The sequence below is a fragment of the Carassius carassius genome, chromosome 12 (genome assembly GCF_963082965.1).
Source record: "Carassius carassius chromosome 12, fCarCar2.1, whole genome shotgun sequence".
NCBI classification, from domain to species: Eukaryota; Metazoa; Chordata; class Actinopteri; order Cypriniformes; family Cyprinidae; genus Carassius; species Carassius carassius.
In genome coordinates, this window is record NC_081766.1 from 32,874,416 (window position 1) to 32,898,197 (window position 23,782).

Genomic DNA, 23,782 nt, shown 5'->3' on the forward strand with positions numbered 1-23,782 from the left:
GCTAGTCACCGCTGATCCTCCAGAGTCAGGGCTAGTCACCGCTGATCCTCCAGAGTCAGGGCTAGTCACCGCTGATCCTCCAGAGTCAGGGCTAGTCACCGCTGATCCTCAGGGACTGAGTAAAGTCACCGCTGATCTTCAGGGACTGAGTCAAGTCACCGCTGATCTTCAGGGACTGAGTCAAGTCACCGCTGATCTTCAGGGACTGAGTCAAGTCACCGCTGATCTTCAGGGACTGAGTCAAGTCACCGGTGATCTTCAGGGACTGAGTCAAGTCACCGGTGATCTTCAGGGACTGAGTCAAGTCACCGGTGATCTTCAGGGACTGAGTCAAGTCACCGGTGATCTTCAGGGACTGAGTCAAGTCACCGGTGATCTTCAGGGACTGAGTCAAGTCACCGGTGATCTTCAGGGACTGAGTCAAGTCACCGGTGATCTTCAGGGACTGAGTCAAGTCACCGGTGATCTTCAGGGACTGAGTCAAGTCACCGGTGATCTTCAGGGACTGAGTCAAGTCACCGGTGATCTTCAGGGACTGAGTCAAGTCACCGGTGATCTTCAGGGACTGAGTCAAGTCACCTCTGATCTTCATGGACTGAGTCAAGTCACCTCTGATCTTCATGAACAAAGGCAAGTCACCTCTGATCTTCATGAACAAAGGCAAGTCACCTCTGATCTTCATGAGCAAATGCAAGTCACCAATGATCTTCATGAGCAGTGTCAGGCAAGCACCAATCTTCTGGAGTCCAGTAAGGACACCAGGGAATTACCAGAGTTTCGTCGTCCCGTTGGTCCAGCCGCACGGAGGTCTGCTCCGCCCTGGGGGCCTTCCGCCCTGACCACACGGCTGTGGGGGTCTTCCGCTCCGCCCTGGAGGACTCTGGCTTCTTCCACAAGGACGTGGTGGTCATCTGCTCCGCCCTGGGGGGCTTCCGTCCTGACCACACGGTTGTGGTGGTCTTCTGCTCCGCCCTGGGGGGCTTCCGCCCTGACCACACGGTTGTGGTGGTCCTCTGCTCCGCCCTGGGGGACTCCAGTCTCCACCACACGGACGTGGTGGTCTTCTGCCCCGCCCTGGAGGGGCTTCATGTTGTTTTTTGTTTTTGTGTTCACTCCTGTCCCTGTTCCTCTCTGTCAGTCTGGACATGCCAAGTTGGCAACAGCAAACAGATGACTATTTCTAATTCTGACAACAAGAGAAATAAGGATAACTGCAATCTACTTTACAGCAATGTCTCTTAAGTCCTTATATGTACCTTATATTCTACTCAATTTGATTTCTGTAACATGCCAAACTTGTGGGAGGTCTCATCTATTGGGTAAAGCTCCAATTATTGGCTATAAAGGAAAGCCTAAAAACAGAAAGCTTGCTGTTTTGAGTCCTTCATGGGATGATGCATGAACCATAGCTTTTATGCAATCATTGTGATGCCCCTAGTGTGCATGGTATTACAATTTCTGAGTGCAATTCTGTTTACTCTTGTCTCTGTTATGTGCACCTGAAAGAACTGTTAAGAGATCAAAATTGCACAAGATATTGTGCAAGAGATTTGAGGAGCATTATTGGTCTTAGGTTGTGTTTTAAGTCAGATCTCTTGCTCTCACTCTGTTTGAAGAGGTCTGGAGTCTTATCTCCTCTTCTGCTCTCATGAATATTTTAAGGGCTTCAGTGTGGAAAATAGGTTTGTTTCCCCGGAGAACATTATTTCCCAGCAACCTTTGATTGTTCTCTGCAGTCGGTCTTCAGAACTGGAGCTGACACCTTAGTAACAACATGTGCCAATTATTCTTGAATGGAGCTTTGTTCCAGGGAGTTCTTTTGTTGGTGGTTGTAGTGGTGGTGTTTTTTATTTGTTTTTTGTGTATGAGAATATGCCTGTGGTATAAGACCCACTGTCAAACCACCACAATCACTTTACATCCAAAAAGGCCAAAAATATTAGATTTTGTGCTATGGACTATTCTAGTGTCCATCACAATGGCATATTTAATTGTAATCTTCACATTTTTAATGCATTTTTTAATTCTATTATTTACACTTAGCAATGTTTTGTTAATTAAGGTGACTGTATAACTAATTACTTTTCTTTTTTTCTAACAGGGATTCTTTGTGTCAGTATTTTACTGCTTTCTTAATGGGGAGGTGAGTCAATCATCTGTTTAATTTCATGGTTGGAGAGAATTGGAAGATGACTATCAATATACAAGCCCTTTCCACAGCCATATCACCCCGTCCCCTTATCTGTTCTCTGCCACCCATGTCTATTATTACAGTATGTGGGAGTCTATTTATACTGACTCGCTTCACACCAACACCAAAAGGAGCAGAACAATTTATCAGCACCCTGAAAACTGCTCTCTTTTAATGGGCTGTTTTTATTACTTTCAATAAGTCACCTGTAACGGTAACTTAATATCATTATCACTCGACACATCTGCATTTTAAAGCAAAACATTTTAAATTAAGTCACTTTTATTGGTAGTTGAGAGCATTATCAAATTAGCAAAAATATTTAGTAATTGAATATGCAGAGGGTTACATATGCATAAGTAGCTGTTGCTATGGAAACGTGATTGTCTGAAGCCTGTATAGAATAGTTGATTGGCTGATGATGCTTAAGGAATGTGTCACCAGTGCCTCAAAATGACATGCTTATTATCGTTATTATATATATACAGTACAGACCAAAAGTTCGGAAACATTACTATTTTTTATGTTTTTTGAAAGTAGTTTCTTCTGCTCATCAAGCCTGCATTTATTTGATCAAAAATACAGAAAAAAAGTAATATTGTGATATATTATTACAATTTAAAATAACTGTTTTTACATTTATTATACTTTAAATTATCATTTATTTCTGTGATGCAAAGCTGAATTTTTAGGATCATTATCACATGATCCTTTAGAAATCATTCTAATATGATGATTCATTATCAAAGTTGGAAACAGTTCTGCTGCTTAATATTTTTTCTTTGATGAATAATAAAAAAAAAGCTGCTATGTTTTTAAAATATAAATATTTTGTAATAACAATATACACTACTGGTCAGTAATTTGGGGTCAGTAATTTTTTTTCTTTCTTTTTTTAAATAAAATCAATACTTTTATTCAGCAAGGATGTGTTAAATTGATAAAAAGTGATAGTAAAGAAAATATATTAGAATATATATTATTAGAATTTTTTATTTATTTTGAATAAATGCAGTTCTTTTTAACCTTTAATTGATCAAAAATATGAGACAGCAGAACTGTTTCCAACACTCATAATAAATCAGAATATTAGAATGATTTCTAAAGGATCATGTGATAGACTGATGTTACATGTGACACTGAAGGCTGGAGGAATGATGCTGAAAATTCAGCTTTGCATCACAGGAATAAATTATTCTTTTTAAGTATATTCAAATAGAAAACTATTATTTTAAGTTGTAATAATATTTCACAATATTACTGTTTTTTCTGTATTTTTGATCAAATAAATGCAGGCTTGATGAGCAGAAGACACTTCCAAACTTTTGGTCTGTACTGTATATATATACGCAATACCATTCCCCCATCCACGCTCGCAACCGCTCGCTCCTCATGTTTGCGTTGAAGGCTCAAAACTGATGGATGTACATCTATGCCCGTGGAAAAGACATCAGCAATCCGGCGCAGAGAGAAGAAAACATAATAAAGTAAAAAACTGGCATAAAGGTGTCTTGACGTTGGACGTTCGATATTCGCAAATAGGGGCCGTCTCTAAAGTTACATGTGATATTTGTATACACTTTTTTTCTAACGTCAATAGCATTTGAGGAGACTGACTTAGTCATAAAAACAACTGTAAACAGTTGATCTAGGTGTCAACTACAATGCACACCTTTTTACATTTTTAATATATATTCAAATAAACTGTAACTCATATGTAAATTCTGCTACTTTTTCGCATGTTTTGGAATGTTAAAGCTGGGTAGCATTTGAGGAGGAAGGCACACCTTATACGTTCTTTATATCTATTAAAAAATGATAAATAATTTGTTAAAGGTAAAAGGTAAAAACGAAGCAAGTGCATCACTTCCAATCATATTGCTGTTAAATTTTTTTGGCTGTTGACGTTGATAACGTGTTTTAATGTTGGAAATAATTTCACCACCACCAAACGCTAATCTAATATTTTCTCTGACTTTCCATGTTCCCTTACGAAAAGTAGCCATGGTTTTGTCAAGAATAACACAAACAAAAATCATAATTCTTGCAGCCATGGTTTTGTTACTTCAAATAATAATTTACAAAGTATTAAGATAATAATTTCTTTTGTTTATAAAAACAGACCTAAGCCATCAATAGCCTTTAAAATTACTTAAAATGCATTATATAAAACCAATGAGGCAATAATGATTGGTTAATCACACTGTTAAAATACATAATGTAGGCTAATAAAAAATAAACAATTTATGTACATAACATGTTATTATAGATGACACAGCCCTTATAATTCCTTCACCAAAAAACATGTGGACATCACAACCCTTACAGAAAAAAAACATTGTTAGTAAAACTGCTTAATTTTATTTATTTATTTTTGCATGATTTCTGAATGCTTGAGACTACAAAATAAATTAGACAACTGTATTAATAAAGTCATAGCTATAGGTAACTGTCTTATTTATATGTATATGATTTTCAATATGGTTTCATAAGTTTCATGATTGCACTAATTAAAGCTACAGTATGCCATTTAGAACTGAATCATTATCTGGGTTTACTGACAGATAAACATTTATTTATTCTTTAATTTGGGTATTTTTAGACTGTTATTCTGCGGTCTAATGGCCTCTCTTCATATCTGATTATTATTTAGGGGAATAATTGGATTTTTGCTATGACCCCAGGCACGATGGAGAATATTCTTCTTCAAATTACTCTGTCAATTAAGCTTATTTTACCAAATATCTAGAACATCAGATCAAACCATGTCAAGACTGTCTTTATGTCAGCTGTGTTTAGATGGAGGCAAAAACATCCTCTCGAATTGAGTGATTGATTAAATGAAGACAGGTTTCAAATGAAAAGTCTATAATATGATCATCCAGCTCTTTTTTTTTTCTGAGCACTGCTTCTTTTTATTAAGCGTTTCCAGTGTCGGCAACCTATGGCACGTGGCCAACATTGGGACACAGAGAGACAATCAATGGTACATGAGCAATAGGGAAAACTACATATCGGCAAATAATTTGATATAATCATACACCATAGTCACACTGCCTGTTAGGAGCTATAAATACTATTAATGTGTGATAATTATACTGCGCTAGTCTATAGATGCACATGGTTTCAGCAGACTATTCTTGTGACAGCTGAGCATACGAGGCACTGCAGATCAATGCTGCGCCATGCTTATGCATAGGTTAGGTCTGTTTAGCTTCAGTCAAGCTATACAATTGAGTGCATTACAGTTTATTCTGCATTTGTTGCTCTTAGCAATAAATAAAATACCTCTATACATGCTGGTTATTTTTAAGTTGGTACCAAACACAATGACACAACAACATTCCCACACACATACCATGGTGTTCAGTAGGGACACACTGTAAATCTGTTACTCCAAGTCTAATTTAAACATTAAAATAAACAAACATTTAGGGTTTTAAAAGTTTATTAATATTCAATATTAAAAGTTTAAAAAACAATTAATGAAGAAATGCTTCAGAAATATTTAATTCAAATAGCCCTCGATGCCTTCAGTGTGACTCTACAATTTTCATAGTCATGAAAATAAAGAAAACTCTTTGAATGAGAAGGTGTGTCCAAACTTTTGGTCCGTACTGTGTATATATATATATATATATATATATATATATATATATATATATATATATATATATATTCATGCATTCCTTTTTTACCAACACTTGAATGTGGGCAAGTTTCATTAAAAGAAGCCACATTTTAAACAAAAAGCTGACAAAAACATCTCGATTAGATTCAGAATGATGATCAATACATAAATCGCTTCCATCAACATGGCCCTAAACCACTTCCTGGGTTGATATTTCACTTATTAAAATTAGACAGATTTGACAAGGGTCGGGGTGACCAAAGGCCTCCTGTAGCGAATCGATGCGTCTTTGTAAGAAAAATATCCATATTCAAAATGCAATAATCCCTTTAATCTAGCTTGTGCTCACAGTTGTAAATGCAGCAGTTCTGGGGGAATTATGACTTCCATCTTTATTTGACCCTCTAACTTTAGCACTCACTATTCTAATTATATTCTTAATATATATATATATATATATATATATATATATATATATATATATATATATATATATAACTAGCTTTCTAATCTTTTTATATTCTATCTGTTTTCTTTTCATTTATTATACATTTAACAAAAGCAAAAAAAAAAAAAAAACCTCTAACACTAGCTTCCTCTTTACTTTTTCTATTTATTATATTATTTAAAAGCCATTGCTACGTGTACTGCGTTTAAGCTAATGGAGACTTGTTATAGCACTCATTTTGGGGGGAACTAGCCCTTTAACTGATTCCAACCCATGTGCCTCAAGGAAGAGAAATCGCTTTCTTACTGTGACATTCTTCATTCACCCCTGTTGTGGCCATCAAAACAAGCAAACAACTTAACAGATTTATGCCACTGGCTCATGTGGTTAACATAAATCAATAACATTCTCACAAATCAAAGCCTGTGCAGTTTCTCAGCCTTCTTTGACGCAAAGGTCGAAGAATAAAATAATTCAACACCACAACCAGAGAGTGAAATGGATTGGAGGCAACCTTAGATAGTAAAGATAGTAACAGTCTGACACAGGTACAGCATGCAGCGTAGATTTTGCCCAAAGGCTTGTCACCTTTTCCCAAGTATAATCTTGAAAAAAAACAACAACAAAAAAAAACAACAACATAAAAATGCAAAAATCCTGCAAAGATGTGAGCAATTAATCTGATTCTTAACTAAACTAATATATTTACTAAAGATCTGGTATGGTATGGCATGTGTATACACTGATAAGTTACTGCCAGGTAAAATAAATTAAAATAAATAATACTGATTGTATCATTACAATGACATCTGATATATTGGGCAGCAAGTGAACAGTCAGTGCTTGAATTTAATGTTTGAAGCAGAAAAAAAAAGAAATAACATTTATAGTGCATGTCCTCTGTCGTAATAAAGTCCACTGAGACACACATTTTCAAAAGGGCATTGCGTTCCACCATGAGGAAGGATAAAACTAATCAACGTGGGTTGCTGAAGCATGATAAACCATCTTCCTGAAGAAGGGAAATCTGAGGAGTGATGTTGCAAGTGCGTGTTTTTGAGGCACTGGAGACGCAGGGCCTCGGTGGGCGGAGCTTTCAAATTGTCATGAATCCAAATGAGCTTCAGACATTCATCACACCTGAAGGGTGTATTCATAGTTACTAAAGTATGCTACTAATGTGTGCTACTAAGTTAAAATATGAAAGGAACCCATCTAACTTTCTTTTTTATAATTATACAACACAGTGGCTCTATAAAGGTAAAGGAGCTTGCACATCGAACGTTAAGTTAACAGCTATTTGTGACTAATATCATGTAGTTTAGTGGAAAACTGTGAGTGGTGCTCTGTGGTCCACCGGGACTTTGAACATCCTCTTGAGTCATAGCTGGGTGCCGCTGATGTGCTAAAAAGACAAATAGTTGTACTTTTCACATTTTTACTGAATATAATGAATAATCATTATCAGAACAGGGTATAAAAAGTAAGTAAACTCTTGAATTTAGTAACTTGTCAATTCTCTTTTAAAAGAAAAAACCTGCTAAGATTTTGCTAAAAACATTTTCTGTATTAGTTCATTTATTTATGAATTTGTTTTGGACACAAAGGCTTCATTTTATGAATATTTCTAGGTCGTCTTAAAAGCTCTGCTCTCTTTGGGTTATGCCACGACATCTGAATTGGCTTAAGGTCAAGACTCAGGAAAACATTTCTTTTTCAACCTTTAGTTGATTTTGCTTGTGTGCTTTGGATCACCTAACCTTTCTTTCATGACATTCCTTAGTAAAATCCCTTGATAAATCATTTTTTTCCCCCTGCTTGCACAGCAAAGCCCTTGACCAGCAAAGCAGCCCTAAACCATATTGCTCCTTCCAGCATACTTCATAACTGGGAAGAGTTTTTTTCATTTATTATACTTTAAATTATCATTTATTTCTGTGATGCAAAGCTGAATTTTTAGGATCATTATCACATGATCCTTTAGAAATCATTCTAATATGATGATTCATTATCAAAGTTGGAAACAGTTCTGCTGCTTAATATTTTTTCTTTGATGAATAATAAAAAAAAAGCTGCTATGTTTTTAAAATATAAATATTTTGTAATAACAATATACACTACTGGTCAGTAATTTGGGGTCAGTAATTTTTTTTCTTTCTTTTTTTAAATAAAATCAATACTTTTATTCAGCAAGGATGTGTTAAATTGATAAAAAGTGATAGTAAAGAAAATATATTAGAATATATATTATTAGAATTTTTTATTTATTTTGAATAAATGCAGTTCTTTTTAACCTTTAATTGATCAAAAATATGAGACAGCAGAACTGTTTCCAACACTCATAATAAATCAGAATATTAGAATGATTTCTAAATGATCATGTGATAGACTGATGTTACATGTGACACTGAAGGCTGGAGGAATGATGCTGAAAATTCAGCTTTGCATCACAGGAATAAATTATTCTTTTTAAGTATATTCAAATAGAAAACTATTATTTTAAGTTGTAATAATATTTCACAATATTACTGTTTTTTCTGTATTTTTGATCAAATAAATGCAGGCTTGATGAGCAGAAGACACTTCCAAACTTTTGGTCTGTACTGTATATATATACGCAATACCATTCCCCCATCCACGCTCGCAACCGCTCGCTCCTCATGTTTGCGTTGAAGGCTCAAAACTGATGGATGTACATCTATGCCCGTGGAAAAGACATCAGCAATCCGGCGCAGAGAGAAGAAAACATAATAAAGTAAAAAACTGGCATAAAGGTGTCTTGACGTTGGACGTTCGATATTCGCAAATAGGGGCCGTCTCTAAAGTTACATGTGATATTTGTATACACTTTTTTTCTAACGTCAATAGCATTTGAGGAGACTGACTTAGTCATAAAAACAACTGTAAACAGTTGATCTAGGTGTCAACTACAATGCACACCTTTTTACATTTTTAATATATATTCAAATAAACTGTAACTCATATGTAAATTCTGCTACTTTTTCGCATGTTTTGGAATGTTAAAGCTGGGTAGCATTTGAGGAGGAAGGCACACCTTATACGTTCTTTATATCTATTAAAAAATGATAAATAATTTGTTAAAGGTAAAAGGTAAAAACGAAGCAAGTGCATCACTTCCAATCATATTGCTGTTAAATTTTTTTGGCTGTTGACGTTGATAACGTGTTTTAATGTTGGAAATAATTTCACCACCACCAAACGCTAATCTAATATTTTCTCTGACTTTCCATGTTCCCTTACGAAAAGTAGCCATGGTTTTGTCAAGAATAACACAAACAAAAATCATAATTCTTGCAGCCATGGTTTTGTTACTTCAAATAATAATTTACAAAGTATTAAGATAATAATTTCTTTTGTTTATAAAAACAGACCTAAGCCATCAATAGCCTTTAAAATTACTTAAAATGCATTATATAAAACCAATGAGGCAATAATGATTGGTTAATCACACTGTTAAAATACATAATGTAGGCTAATAAAAAATAAACAATTTATGTACATAACATGTTATTATAGATGACACAGCCCTTATAATTCCTTCACCAAAAAACATGTGGACATCACAACCCTTACAGAAAAAAAACATTGTTAGTAAAACTGCTTAATTTTATTTATTTATTTTTGCATGATTTCTGAATGCTTGAGACTACAAAATAAATTAGACAACTGTATTAATAAAGTCATAGCTATAGGTAACTGTCTTATTTATATGTATATGATTTTCAATATGGTTTCATAAGTTTCATGATTGCACTAATTAAAGCTACAGTATGCCATTTAGAACTGAATCATTATCTGGGTTTACTGACAGATAAACATTTATTTATTCTTTAATTTGGGTATTTTTAGACTGTTATTCTGCGGTCTAATGGCCTCTCTTCATATCTGATTATTATTTAGGGGAATAATTGGATTTTTGCTATGACCCCAGGCACGATGGAGAATATTCTTCTTCAAATTACTCTGTCAATTAAGCTTATTTTACCAAATATCTAGAACATCAGATCAAACCATGTCAAGACTGTCTTTATGTCAGCTGTGTTTAGATGGAGGCAAAAACATCCTCTCGAATTGAGTGATTGATTAAATGAAGACAGGTTTCAAATGAAAAGTCTATAATATGATCATCCAGCTCTTTTTTTTTTCTGAGCACTGCTTCTTTTTATTAAGCGTTTCCAGTGTCGGCAACCTATGGCACGTGGCCAACATTGGGACACAGAGAGACAATCAATGGTACATGAGCAATAGGGAAAACTACATATCGGCAAATAATTTGATATAATCATACACCATAGTCACACTGCCTGTTAGGAGCTATAAATACTATTAATGTGTGATAATTATACTGCGCTAGTCTATAGATGCACATGGTTTCAGCAGACTATTCTTGTGACAGCTGAGCATACGAGGCACTGCAGATCAATGCTGCGCCATGCTTATGCATAGGTTAGGTCTGTTTAGCTTCAGTCAAGCTATACAATTGAGTGCATTACAGTTTATTCTGCATTTGTTGCTCTTAGCAATAAATAAAATACCTCTATACATGCTGGTTATTTTTAAGTTGGTACCAAACACAATGACACAACAACATTCCCACACACATACCATGGTGTTCAGTAGGGACACACTGTAAATCTGTTACTCCAAGTCTAATTTAAACATTAAAATAAACAAACATTTAGGGTTTTAAAAGTTTATTAATATTCAATATTAAAAGTTTAAAAAACAATTAATGAAGAAATGCTTCAGAAATATTTAATTCAAATAGCCCTCGATGCCTTCAGTGTGACTCTACAATTTTCATAGTCATGAAAATAAAGAAAACTCTTTGAATGAGAAGGTGTGTCCAAACTTTTGGTCCGTACTGTGTATATATATATATATATATATATATATATATATATATATATATATATATATATATATATATATATATATATATATATATATATATATATATATATATATATATATATATATATTCATGCATTCCTTTTTTACCAACACTTGAATGTGGGCAAGTTTCATTAAAAGAAGCCACATTTTAAACAAAAAGCTGACAAAAACATCTCGATTAGATTCAGAATGATGATCAATACATAAATCGCTTCCATCAACATGGCCCTAAACCACTTCCTGGGTTGATATTTCACTTATTAAAATTAGACAGATTTGACAAGGGTCGGGGTGACCAAAGGCCTCCTGTAGCGAATCGATGCGTCTTTGTAAGAAAAATATCCATATTCAAAATGCAATAATCCCTTTAATCTAGCTTGTGCTCACAGTTGTAAATGCAGCAGTTCTGGGGGAATTATGACTTCCATCTTTATTTGACCCTCTAACTTTAGCACTCACTATTCTAATTATATTCTTAATATATATATATATATATATATATATATATATATATATATATATATATATATATATATATATATATATATATAACTAGCTTTCTAATCTTTTTATATTCTATCTGTTTTCTTTTCATTTATTATACATTTAACAAAAGCAAAAAAAAAAAAAAAACCTCTAACACTAGCTTCCTCTTTACTTTTTCTATTTATTATATTATTTAAAAGCCATTGCTACGTGTACTGCGTTTAAGCTAATGGAGACTTGTTATAGCACTCATTTTGGGGGGAACTAGCCCTTTAACTGATTCCAACCCATGTGCCTCAAGGAAGAGAAATCGCTTTCTTACTGTGACATTCTTCATTCACCCCTGTTGTGGCCATCAAAACAAGCAAACAACTTAACAGATTTATGCCACTGGCTCATGTGGTTAACATAAATCAATAACATTCTCACAAATCAAAGCCTGTGCAGTTTCTCAGACTTCTTTGACGCAAAGGTCGAAGAATAAAATAATTCAACACCACAACCAGAGAGTGAAATGGATTGGAGGCAACCTTAGATAGTAAAGATAGTAACAGTCTGACACAGGTACAGCATGCAGCGTAGATTTTGCCCAAAGGCTTGTCACCTTTTCCCAAGTATAATCTTGAAAAAAAACAACAACAAAAAAAAACAACAACATAAAAATGCAAAAATCCTGCAAAGATGTGAGCAATTAATCTGATTCTTAACTAAACTAATATATTTACTAAAGATCTGGTATGGTATGGCATGTGTATACACTGATAAGTTACTGCCAGGTAAAATAAATTAAAATAAATAATACTGATTGTATCATTACAATGACATCTGATATATTGGGCAGCAAGTGAACAGTCAGTGCTTGAATTTAATGTTTGAAGCAGAAAAAAAAAGAAATAACATTTATAGTGCATGTCCTCTGTCGTAATAAAGTCCACTGAGACACACATTTTCAAAAGGGCATTGCGTTCCACCATGAGGAAGGATAAAACTAATCAACGTGGGTTGCTGAAGCATGATAAACCATCTTCCTGAAGAAGGGAAATCTGAGGAGTGATGTTGCAAGTGCGTGTTTTTGAGGCACTGGAGACGCAGGGCCTCGGTGGGCGGAGCTTTCAAATTGTCATGAATCCAAATGAGCTTCAGACATTCATCACACCTGAAGGGTGTATTCATAGTTACTAAAGTATGCTACTAATGTGTGCTACTAAGTTAAAATATGAAAGGAACCCATCTAACTTTCTTTTTTATAATTATACAACACAGTGGCTCTATAAAGGTAAAGGAGCTTGCACATCGAACGTTAAGTTAACAGCTATTTGTGACTAATATCATGTAGTTTAGTGGAAAACTGTGAGTGGTGCTCTGTGGTCCACCGGGACTTTGAACATCCTCTTGAGTCATAGCTGGGTGCCGCTGATGTGCTAAAAAGACAAATAGTTGTACTTTTCACATTTTTACTGAATATAATGAATAATCATTATCAGAACAGGGTATAAAAAGTAAGTAAACTCTTGAATTTAGTAACTTGTCAATTCTCTTTTAAAAGAAAAAACCTGCTAAGATTTTGCTAAAAACATTTTCTGTATTAGTTCATTTATTTATGAATTTGTTTTGGACACAAAGGCTTCATTTTATGAATATTTCTAGGTCGTCTTAAAAGCTCTGCTCTCTTTGGGTTATGCCACGACATCTGAATTGGCTTAAGGTCAAGACTCAGGAAAACATTTCTTTTTCAACCTTTAGTTGATTTTGCTTGTGTGCTTTGGATCACCTAACCTTTCTTTCATGACATTCCTTAGTAAAATCCCTTGATAAATCATTTTTTTCCCCCTGCTTGCACAGCAAAGCCCTTGACCAGCAAAGCAGCCCTAAACCATATTGCTCCTTCCAGCATACTTCATAACTGGGAAGAGGTTTTAGTGTTGGTGTCCAGTGCCCCTTTTTCTTAAAAATAATAAAAATAAAAATGTGTGCATTCTCAATAATGTTCAGAAACGGCCTTTGCTTTTGGGTCAGGGTATATTCTGGCAAACCGTTTACCAATCAAGTTTCTCAATCGGCAAAGCAATCTGTGGTACGAGTCAGTCTATTGTTCGCTATCTGGCTCGGCTCGGTGTTCATCTTCAGTTCTCTCTTCACAGCAGTTCAGTCAGTGTACTGTTTGAGTAAATGAATTACTCCGGGATATTGGTTTGTTTGAACTCAGAGGGAGTGTCAGCCACATTAAAAAAAAGTTAACAGCTTAAGCCATTTGTGGATTAATGCGTATTAGAGATGCGAACCGTTTAAAACGATTCAGTTCGATTTGGTGAACTGAATGATCCGTTCGCGAACCGGATATGACAAACTGCTTTGTTTTGAACTCTCTCTCACAACAGACACGGAAGAGAAGACAATGATGAATAAAGTCGTCGTTTTTGCTATTTTTGGACCAAAATGTATTTTCGATGCTTCAAAAAATCTAACTGACCCTCTGATGTCACATGGACTACTTTGATGATGTTTTTCTTACCTTTCTGGACATGGACAGTATACCGTACACACAGCTTCAATGGAGGGACTGAGAGCTCTCGGACTAAATCTAAAATATCTTAAACTATTAATTACATAAATTTGCTATCTGGGTGAACTAACCCTTTAAGTAGATCATTAATTAAAACATTTATATTAGCAGATTATTTTATTACTAATGAGATCAATAAAGGCATTCAAAACGATTTATATATTTATATAAGTTATATAAATAAATGACAATATCGTATTTCGGATTTGGTTTTAGGACAGCTTTGATTAAAGGATTTGATCCACTTTAAACTTTGACTACTGTACACACACACAAACACAAAGAAAACAAGTAGTTAGAATATAAATATTTAGAATATATAAAGAAAGAGTTTTTTTTTATTTTTTATTTTTTTATGAAAAACAAGTGGCCTAGATAGAAAACGAACAGAGAGCAGGTAGAGGGTCAAGAGTTTTCTTTATTTAAATGCAAACATGTAAACAAATATGTACAGAATTATGAGAAGTTACATATTTACATTATTTTTACAGTTACATTGTGTGACAGAGGTAAGGAGTAGTTTTCAGATGTGAATGGGTGGGGGGTATTTTCTTGACGTCATCAAACCAAAGTCACAGTAAGCGTATAGAGTGGATTATCATTCCTGAATCCTGATATGAATCAGTCTTTGAAAGACCCATTATTATAGACAATTCAGTGACAAATTATTAAACACAGACACTTGAATTTATTCCTGAAAGAATCTGAATCTTGGACGAATAGATTGAATAAAAGGTTTCTTTATTAACACAGTGACTTACCGACACCTATGGCGATATTACTTTCATAAGTATCATAAAGTAGGCCTATCATTTCATTTTGTCATTACATATTTCTGTTAAAAATGTTGTATTAAACATTAATCTCATTTCATTATACAGTTGTAATTGCTATGTAAAGGCATGTACAGCCGCCTGATCAGCATTTAACTGTAAACAGGCCTAATACATCTAAAATCAACTTCAGACGCAGCTTCTATCTCTGAAGGCTTAATTTATACTGATTTAATTATTACATGTATTCCAATTTAACATTATTATTTAAGAATGTAACATTAAGGATGACATACATGCAAACCTGATTCCCAAAAAGTTGGGACGCTGTACAAATTGTGAGTAAAAAAGGAATGGAATAATTTACAAATCTCATAAACTTACATTTTATTCACAGTAGAATATAGATAACATATCAAATGTTGAGAGTGAGACATTTTGAAATGTGATGCCCAATATTGGCTCATTTTGATTTCATGAGAGCTACACATTCCAAAAACGTTGGGACAGGTAGCAATAAGAGGCTGGAAAAGTTAAATGTACATATAAGGAACAGCTGGAGGACCAATTTGCAACTTATTAGGTAAATTGGCAACATGAGCCAGAGCCTCTCAGTGTCTCTCAGAAGTCAAGATGGGCAGAGGATCACCAATTCCCCCAATGCTGTGGCGTAAAAATAGTGGAGCAATATCAGAAAGGAGTTTCTCAGAGACAAATTGCAAAGAGTTTGAAGTTATCATCATCTACAGTGCATAATATCATCCAAAGATTCAGATAATCTGGAACAATCTCTGTGTGTAAGGGTCAAGGCCGGAAAACCGTACTGGATGCCAGTGATCTTCAGGCCCTTAGACAGCACTGCATCACATACAGGATGTGGCTTTTTTGTCATAAAGAGGAAGACCTAATTGAGCAACTAGAAGCCTGTATTAGACAAGAATGGGACAACATTCCTATTCCTAAACGTGAGCAACTTGTCTCCTCAGTCCCCAGACGTTTGCAGACTGTTATAAAAAGAAGAGGGGATGCCACACAGTGGGAAACATGGCCTTGTCCCAACTTTTTTGAGATGTGTTGATGCCATGAAATTTATAATCAACAACTTTTTCCCTTAAAATGATACCTTTTCTCAGTTTAAACATTTGATTTGTCATCTATGTTGTATTCTGAATAAACTTTTGAAATTTGAAACTTCCACATCATTGCATTCTGTTTTTATTCACAATGTCCCAAATTTTTTTTGGAATCGGGTTTTATATTTAGGCCTAATACGACATTCTGTTTAAATGGTTAATAAAACTGATTTGCCCCTGATAGGAAAGAAAATTTCTGAAACTGATAGAATCATTTCTGGTGAGTGCAGGTTTGAAGTAAATTAATTTCATTTTTCAGATTTCAAAATTAAATCAAAAAACGATTGTGATGAAACCCTGATTTTATGCTGATTCTTCACAAAAACGACAGTCTTCTTTAGGCTATTCATTTATTTCATGTGAATGCTGGCAGAATTTGGAAGAATACAAATCATTAAAGTACAAAAATCTGCAATTATCTTAAAGAAATTAGTTATTTTCCTATCAATACATAGCTGCTAAATATAATTTTTCACGTGCTGCCTTTCCAACCTAAGGAAATAGGGAGCAGAATTCTGCTCACTTGTTGCCAATTCAGACGAGATCTGATAAAGCCATGGATTTACAGTAGGCCTACTAAGTGTTACTTCAACCCTGATACTACATCAATAATTTGATAACTGAAGAACAGCACACAGCAGTGGATAAGCTGATGCTAGGTTTAGGCATAACACAAGGAATACATTAATTTGATTTATTTGTACAGATTGCAATGTAACTGTAAAATAATGTAAATATGTAACTTCGTAGTTCTGTGCATACAGTATTTGTTTACATGTGCACTAGAACTGTTTGTACAGTAAGTGTGTATTGCTACTAGATCTTAAATTTCGAAGTACATCTGTGCAATAAAGGTGTTCTATTCTATAAATTCAGTAAAATGAAAGGGTGTAATATATTGAACTGATACATAAATTGTTAGGTAAAATACTATTACAAACATTGTTACAGTATGTCAACCATTGCCTTTTTAATTCCATTGTTACCTTTAAAATTGTTATATCGCAAAGCTCAATATATATTACATGCAGTACATGCATCTTCAAGAAACATCTAAAAACGCATCTCTTTCATCTTTGACCCTCGAACTCTTGCACTGTCTATTCTAATTATATTTTATCTATTTTTTATTTATTTATTCTAACTGCTAGTTTTTATCCAACACTAGCTTTCTGTATTTTTTTTCAATTCTTTCTATTTGTTTCTTTGTATTGTATGTGTGTGTGTGTATATATATATATATATATATATATATATATATATATATATATATATATATAGATAGATAGATAGATAGATAGATAGATAGATAGATAGTATTTAATAATTAATGATCTACTTAAAATGCCCCACATACCAAAACAGGTGGTTAGCGTGATTTCAAAGGACATTTAAACCATCTCTGAGTTTTATTATATTGTGTTGTATTGTTATTGGACATGCTGTAACTATGCCTGTGATCGTAAAAAAACCGTGTTCTTGATCCCCGCGATGAATACGCGGAAGTGAGCGTATATTGGTAAGTCTACAGTATATAATGTTCCAGATATAATTGTTTGCGCTCTGCTTTAACACTGGGTTTTGTTATAGGCATAAACCAAAAATATTTGACTGAAACTTGTCCATTAAAATCTGTTTGCATGAACTTTAACTTTGAAAAATGTTAAATGTTTCCCCGCCTTCTACTTCTTAAACCTCGTATTTTCTATGACATAGTGCTGAGAAAACCCTAGGAACTTTGTGCTTCGCGAGTTACCCATCGTGTGTTGGTAGAGGCGTGTACCACAGATTGCTTTGCCGATTGAGAAACTTGATTGGTAAACAGTTTGCCATAATATACCCTGAGCCTTCTGGGTCTTTTGTTTATTTGCATGACACATATGAACCAGAATTTCTTGAGAGCAGCCTTTATTATGTACCTTTATTTAAAGGCCAGGACACCTGTGCATTTCACACATCCCAAGTCCTTAATTGAATACAATTAGCTTCTGTTAAATACTTCTGAATACAAAAAGCTTCTTTTTTTTCTGTTAAAAAAAGTTAAATTACTTTTTCCAGCCAGCCCTGCCAATGAAATGTACAACTGTTTGTGTATAATTAATCATATTGTGTTTCTCTATGATTTGAAGATCAGAAGCTCCAGCATGGTTAGAAAGCTTTTTTATTAATTATTAGCATTTCACAAACTTAACTTCTTGCTCTTTATATATATATATGTATTCATCATAAAGATGGAAATAACACAAGTGCTCATAATACAAAAAGTGCTCGTAAATAAAAGATGTAATATACTTAAGCTTAGGATGTTTTTTAGAAACAAGATTCAGATTGTTCTTGCAACAAGCAATGAGCTATGCATTTTAAAATGCATTAAAAAAAATTGTAGTACTGTATGTTTTAAATTTTGTGGAATTCTGCAGATTGTCCTTCACAATCAGTGAAGAAAAGCTGCTGCAAGTAAAATACCATAGATTGCATGTTTTTTTTCTTTTTAGGTACGTTCCGCAGCCAGAAAGCGTTGGCACCGCTGGCAAGACAAACACTCGCTGCGAGTCAGAGTGGCGAGAGCCATGTCCATCCCCACCTCCCCCACCCGCATCAGCTTTCACAGCATCAAGCAGACCACAGCCGTCTGACCTTTACGCTATAGCATTTCCTCTTTTATAATTCAGCCACATAGTTGGACTGCAAGTGGCACGAGAGACCAAGTGATTGTTTTTGGCTTTTTATGGTCGGGAGTGTGACATCTGTCAAGCAGTGAATTTAATTTATATCTCTTGTTTAATTTTAATAATGGACCATGAATGGAAGGGTTTTAACTGAACTGATTAAATTTTTCTTTTTACTCAATAGTTGCCACAATCCAGAAGACCCTATGACCCTATCTATCTATCTATCTATCTATCTATCTATCTATCTATCTATCTATCTATCTATCTATCTATCTATCTATCTATCTATCTATCTATCTATCTATCTATCTATCTATCTATCTATCTATCTATCTATCTATCTCCCAGTCAGCATTTTTTTTAAAGTTGCCAGCATTTTGATAATTTAACAGAAATGTCATGGTCCCTGGAATATCTTGTTATATGAATATCTGAACATGCAATATATCAAAAGAGATAACAGAGCCTTTTTTATAATGTTGAGCTTCATGCATTCTTGTTTTATCTACACCTGTACTGTATGTGGGCAAGTTTTATAAAAAAAAAAAAGCAACATTTTGACCAAAACGTTTTTGTTGTTGTTGTTGTTATTAATTCCACATCTGGTTTGGATTCAGAACGATGATCATGATTGCTGTAGTCCATCAACAGTCATGAATTTTCACAGTCTTAAACCACTTCCTCATCATCAGTTAATTTGGTAATGTTAGGCAGTTTTGATTTATATGCTGCATTATTTTACCTGTGCAATCAATCGCTTGTTCTTTGTGGTACTACTTCACTGTATCGATTCCGACATTCAGTATTACTTTGGAAGATATTTAATAGCGTCCAGTAAAAACACAGAAGGCCAGATAATTACAGTTTTTCTCAGTCACTTTGGTGCATTTCTCAAATCAGAAATGAAATTCTCAAAACTACTTGTACAACCTCCACATCATCTAGTCATTTATACACATCATAAAACCAGTTTCTCTTTCTTTTGAACAAGTTGCGATTGCTTTTGTACATTCATGCAATTGATTACACACATTTATCTGCAGTTTCCTACATTATCAGTTGCTAATGTCATGTTGCTCAAAATGTATTATACAGTTTTCTGTGCAATAGTCTTACCCCTCAAAACATCTAGTCTTTAGGTCATCGTATAAGTCATTAAATACAAAATGGTTCATCTAGTTGTCATAAACTGCCAAGCACAATTTTTATTTTTATTTTTACAAATTATTATTAGACTTTTTGTCAATTTGGCATGAATTGTGCAAGTGAATCTTTGCTAATGAAGAGAATGTAGATGATAAACCAATGATAAACCATTTCTCTGAAATAGATGAAAGGTTCAGCTCATGAATCTTCAGTTGGAAAGCTTATACTGTATAGACAGAGGACAACACAAGAGTTACACATTCTGACAATTGACTTATTTTCATCTTTGTGCCCACATTTCTTTTTCCTTTTCTATATCACAATGACATTGTAAAGGTTTTTTTTAATTTCTTTTATTTTTTGGGTCAGACCACTAGTAAAAGTGTAACTGTGAATTCTATCCAGTCTCTTTCAATCATTATCCCCCATACAGTAATGTGTAAATGTGTACTTTTGAAATGATTATATGGCATACATAAACATATGGCATACTGTTCAATACAGTAACTGTCATCCAAAATGTTGCCATAGATTACATCAGAACTTTCCTCCAGAGTACACTGTTATATTGACAACATGACTAAGCGATTTGACTGTCTTATCCATAAACTATGACACAAGGACTTGTCATTCGATGGCACTGACATGTTCATTGACACAGATATTTATTTTTTAGAGATGAACTAAGGATTTTGAGCAGGAGACTGGGTTTTGCAGGTAATCCGTGGTGTTTTGCTATTTGTACGAGTTGTTTTGAGAAATGAACTTTCTGTTTTGCAAATCTCAAGGATGATTCGAGAAATGTACCAAAGCGACTGAGAAAAACTGGAAAGAGTTAAATATTCCTGGTAGCTGACTATGCCACTTAGAGTTGGTAAAGCCACTCCAGGAAATCAATAATCATTTTTAGGGAAGGGAACAGATGAGCAATTAGCGCACTGATCAGACAAATCAATTTATTATATTAAAAAAGTCCCAGAGTTCTATTATAGAAGGATCTAAAGTGTAGTACACTCTTGATATCTGAATCACACTAGGAACTAGAGTCTCCAGATCGCTACACCAACAGCAGATATGGCAACCTCTGCTATCCAGTCCAAATGTCATCCAGCACCTATAAAATACATCAGCATTCAGTCTGATATCTGCAGTAAGCTGCTGTATGGCTTAATAACTGGTCATCAACCTGCCTCACACGCTGTTAATTCAGCAATGCTCTGTTGCTCTCTCACTGCTCACAGTCAAACAACAAATGGAGCCTTCATACAGCATTCATCATCTAAAGTCAGTGCAAATAGCAGCTCACATCGTTCTTTCAACACTTGCAAGGACCAGTGCTTCATGGTATGACTTCCATAAGTCCTCTCAGTTTAAAGACAAACCATTTGAGACCAACACTCTTGTATTAGAGTCAGTCATTGGTCTAGATTATTACAAATCTGTTACAAAACCGATTGATTTGTTTTTCAATTTGCATTTAGAACACTTTGAATATATATGGCATGAGTCATATGGAAACATTCTGTGATACTTCTGCACCTTTAAAACTTAAATGTGGTTGCTGTTCACTGCCATCATCTGGACAAGTGCAAGCAGGACATTTTTCTTGTCCAGCCTTGGACTTCTCTACAAAATCAAAACTAGCATACTGGGCCAATCCAACATTGTCCTTTCCCAGGTTTGGCTATTTGCAAATAGGCCACCAGATTGTTATCCATAACCACAGTAAACCCTGATCCAGAGTGGAAAACTTTATGTATGTATGTATGAATGTATGTATTTATGTATATATGTATGTCTATTTTTGTTTGTTTGTAACACTGTCCAAACTGATGTATATAATTCAAATTCTTTCTCAACATTTCTGTTGAGTTTCTGTCACGGCCGGGATCCAATGAAGCACGGAGATAGAACCAATTGCAAGTAAGTCTTTTATTAAGGGGTAATCCAAACAGCATAAACAGTCCAGGCAGGGGTCAATAGGAAACATCCATCCAAAACATAAACTAAACAAGAAGACAAGGCAAGGGCACGAACTGACGGACATGAATAAACAACGACTCCGTGACACATACTAAGACAGACCGGGTTATATACACAAAAGGATAATGGGGAAACAGGAGACAGGTGGGGAACAATCAATTAACTAAACAAGGAGGAAGGTGACCAAATAAGGAGACAGGAAGTGATAATATGATAAACACCGTGGGAACTGAGGACACCTAGTGGAACCCCAGGGAACACAACCCAGACACTGTGACAGTTTCTTTCACCTTTGCCTTAGTTTGTTACTGGGCGAGACCTTTAACCAGCTTCATGCTGTTGAAAAAGTTCACTAAACAGTAAGGTTCCATTAGTTAATGTTAGATCATGTATTTTCTAACTTGAACAAAAAAAGAACAATATATTTATTACAGGATTTATTCGTATTTGTTAATGTTAATGAAATACAGTTTTTCACTTTTAGTTCATGGTAATTCACAGTGCATTAACTAATGTTCACAAGCACAACTTTTGAATTTAATAATCCATTAGTGCGCAAAGCTGACCTTATATACGTCATTCCCCGAAACTGCTTCCAGTGTACAACAGTGAGTGCAAGCTAAATTACAGTGATTATTATGTTTTGAATATGGATATTTTTCTTACAAAAAAAACCCCTGGAGCCGTGTGAGACACATTTTTTTTTAATGGATGTGCTTTTTACTTAACTTCTCGTGGACCAATGCAGTGCAACAGCTGCTGAGTGGCATCAAACAGCTTGAAAGAGCAAAGACCATTTTTAATATAACTCTAATAATAATAATAAAGAAGAAGGTCATATACACATACTGTAGGATGACTACAGGGTGAGTAATTCATGGCCTAATTTAAACTTTTGGGTGAACTAACCCGTTAACCATGGTAACCACAATTTAACCATGGTTTTGCTACACAAACCATAGTTTAACCATGGTATTTATTATAAAACTGTAGTTATACAAATAGCAATCAATCAGAAATAAAAAATGTTTACTACACTTTTATTATAATAATTTTATTATTAATTAATTATAATAATACCATGGCTAATTTTAGTTAGGGTTTTTATGCATTTTGGCCATTAATTTACACTACAACAACATTTTGGGGGCCTGAAAATGCTAACATTTGAAAACAGGTTTTAAAGTGCACGTTTTTGAAAATGATGCCAGTATTTGCTGTGTATAAAAACTATAAAAACGTGAATGTGTGAAAACTGTGATGTTATGCACATATGCATTATGTGTTCAGTCTATAGGAATGTGCATAGGCACATATTGTTTCTTTAATAAACTAATAACTTTAAAAACTTGAAAAAAATATTAAAATCAATTCAAGATTATTTGTATAGCACATTTTACGATGCAAATAATTGCAAAGCAACTTTACAGAAAATTAAGTTTCTACAATATTTAGTAGTAGCTTATCAGTGGTGACTGTCAGTTTATGTGCAGACAGTATGGCAAAAAATGTTTTGGAAAAATTAAAGACTTAGTCAAACAGACGATGAACACTATTAACAGCAATTATTATATGATGCAATCCCACTTATAGCAAAATTTGGTAGTTCTGTATGTTGTTTCAGGGTTAGATCATCTGAGGTCCTCTGAGATGTTAAAAATTACATCGCCATCTACTGGCCTATCATGAATAATACAGCGTTTTTAGTCGATTTTGCAGATCCCTGAGAAAGATCATAATTTTGTAATCTATCTATCTATCTGTCTGTCTGTCTGTCATCTTCAAAGCTTTTTTAATATTAGTAAAGGTGACATCAAGTTTAGCTCCTTTGGTTTATGA

The 23,782-nt window shown here is 34.4% G+C and overlaps 1 protein-coding gene across 2 annotated transcripts in view; it reads left to right on the forward strand.

Moving 5' to 3' along the window:
• LOC132155279 (corticotropin-releasing factor receptor 2-like) overlaps positions 1–19,151 on the forward strand; it is a 115,829-nt gene extending 96,678 nt beyond the window's left edge. The window contains exons 11-12 of one of the 2 annotated variants that reach the window (XM_059564158.1): positions 2,102–2,143; positions 18,638–19,151. In XM_059564158.1, coding sequence (XP_059420141.1) covers positions 2,102–2,143; positions 18,638–18,778 — 183 coding nt within the window. In that variant the 3' untranslated portion in view covers positions 18,779–19,151. The remainder of the gene's footprint in view (positions 1–2,101; positions 2,144–18,637) is intronic. The other variant, XM_059564159.1, reaches the window with a different exon arrangement.
• The last annotated feature ends 4,631 nt before the right edge of the window (positions 19,152–23,782 follow it).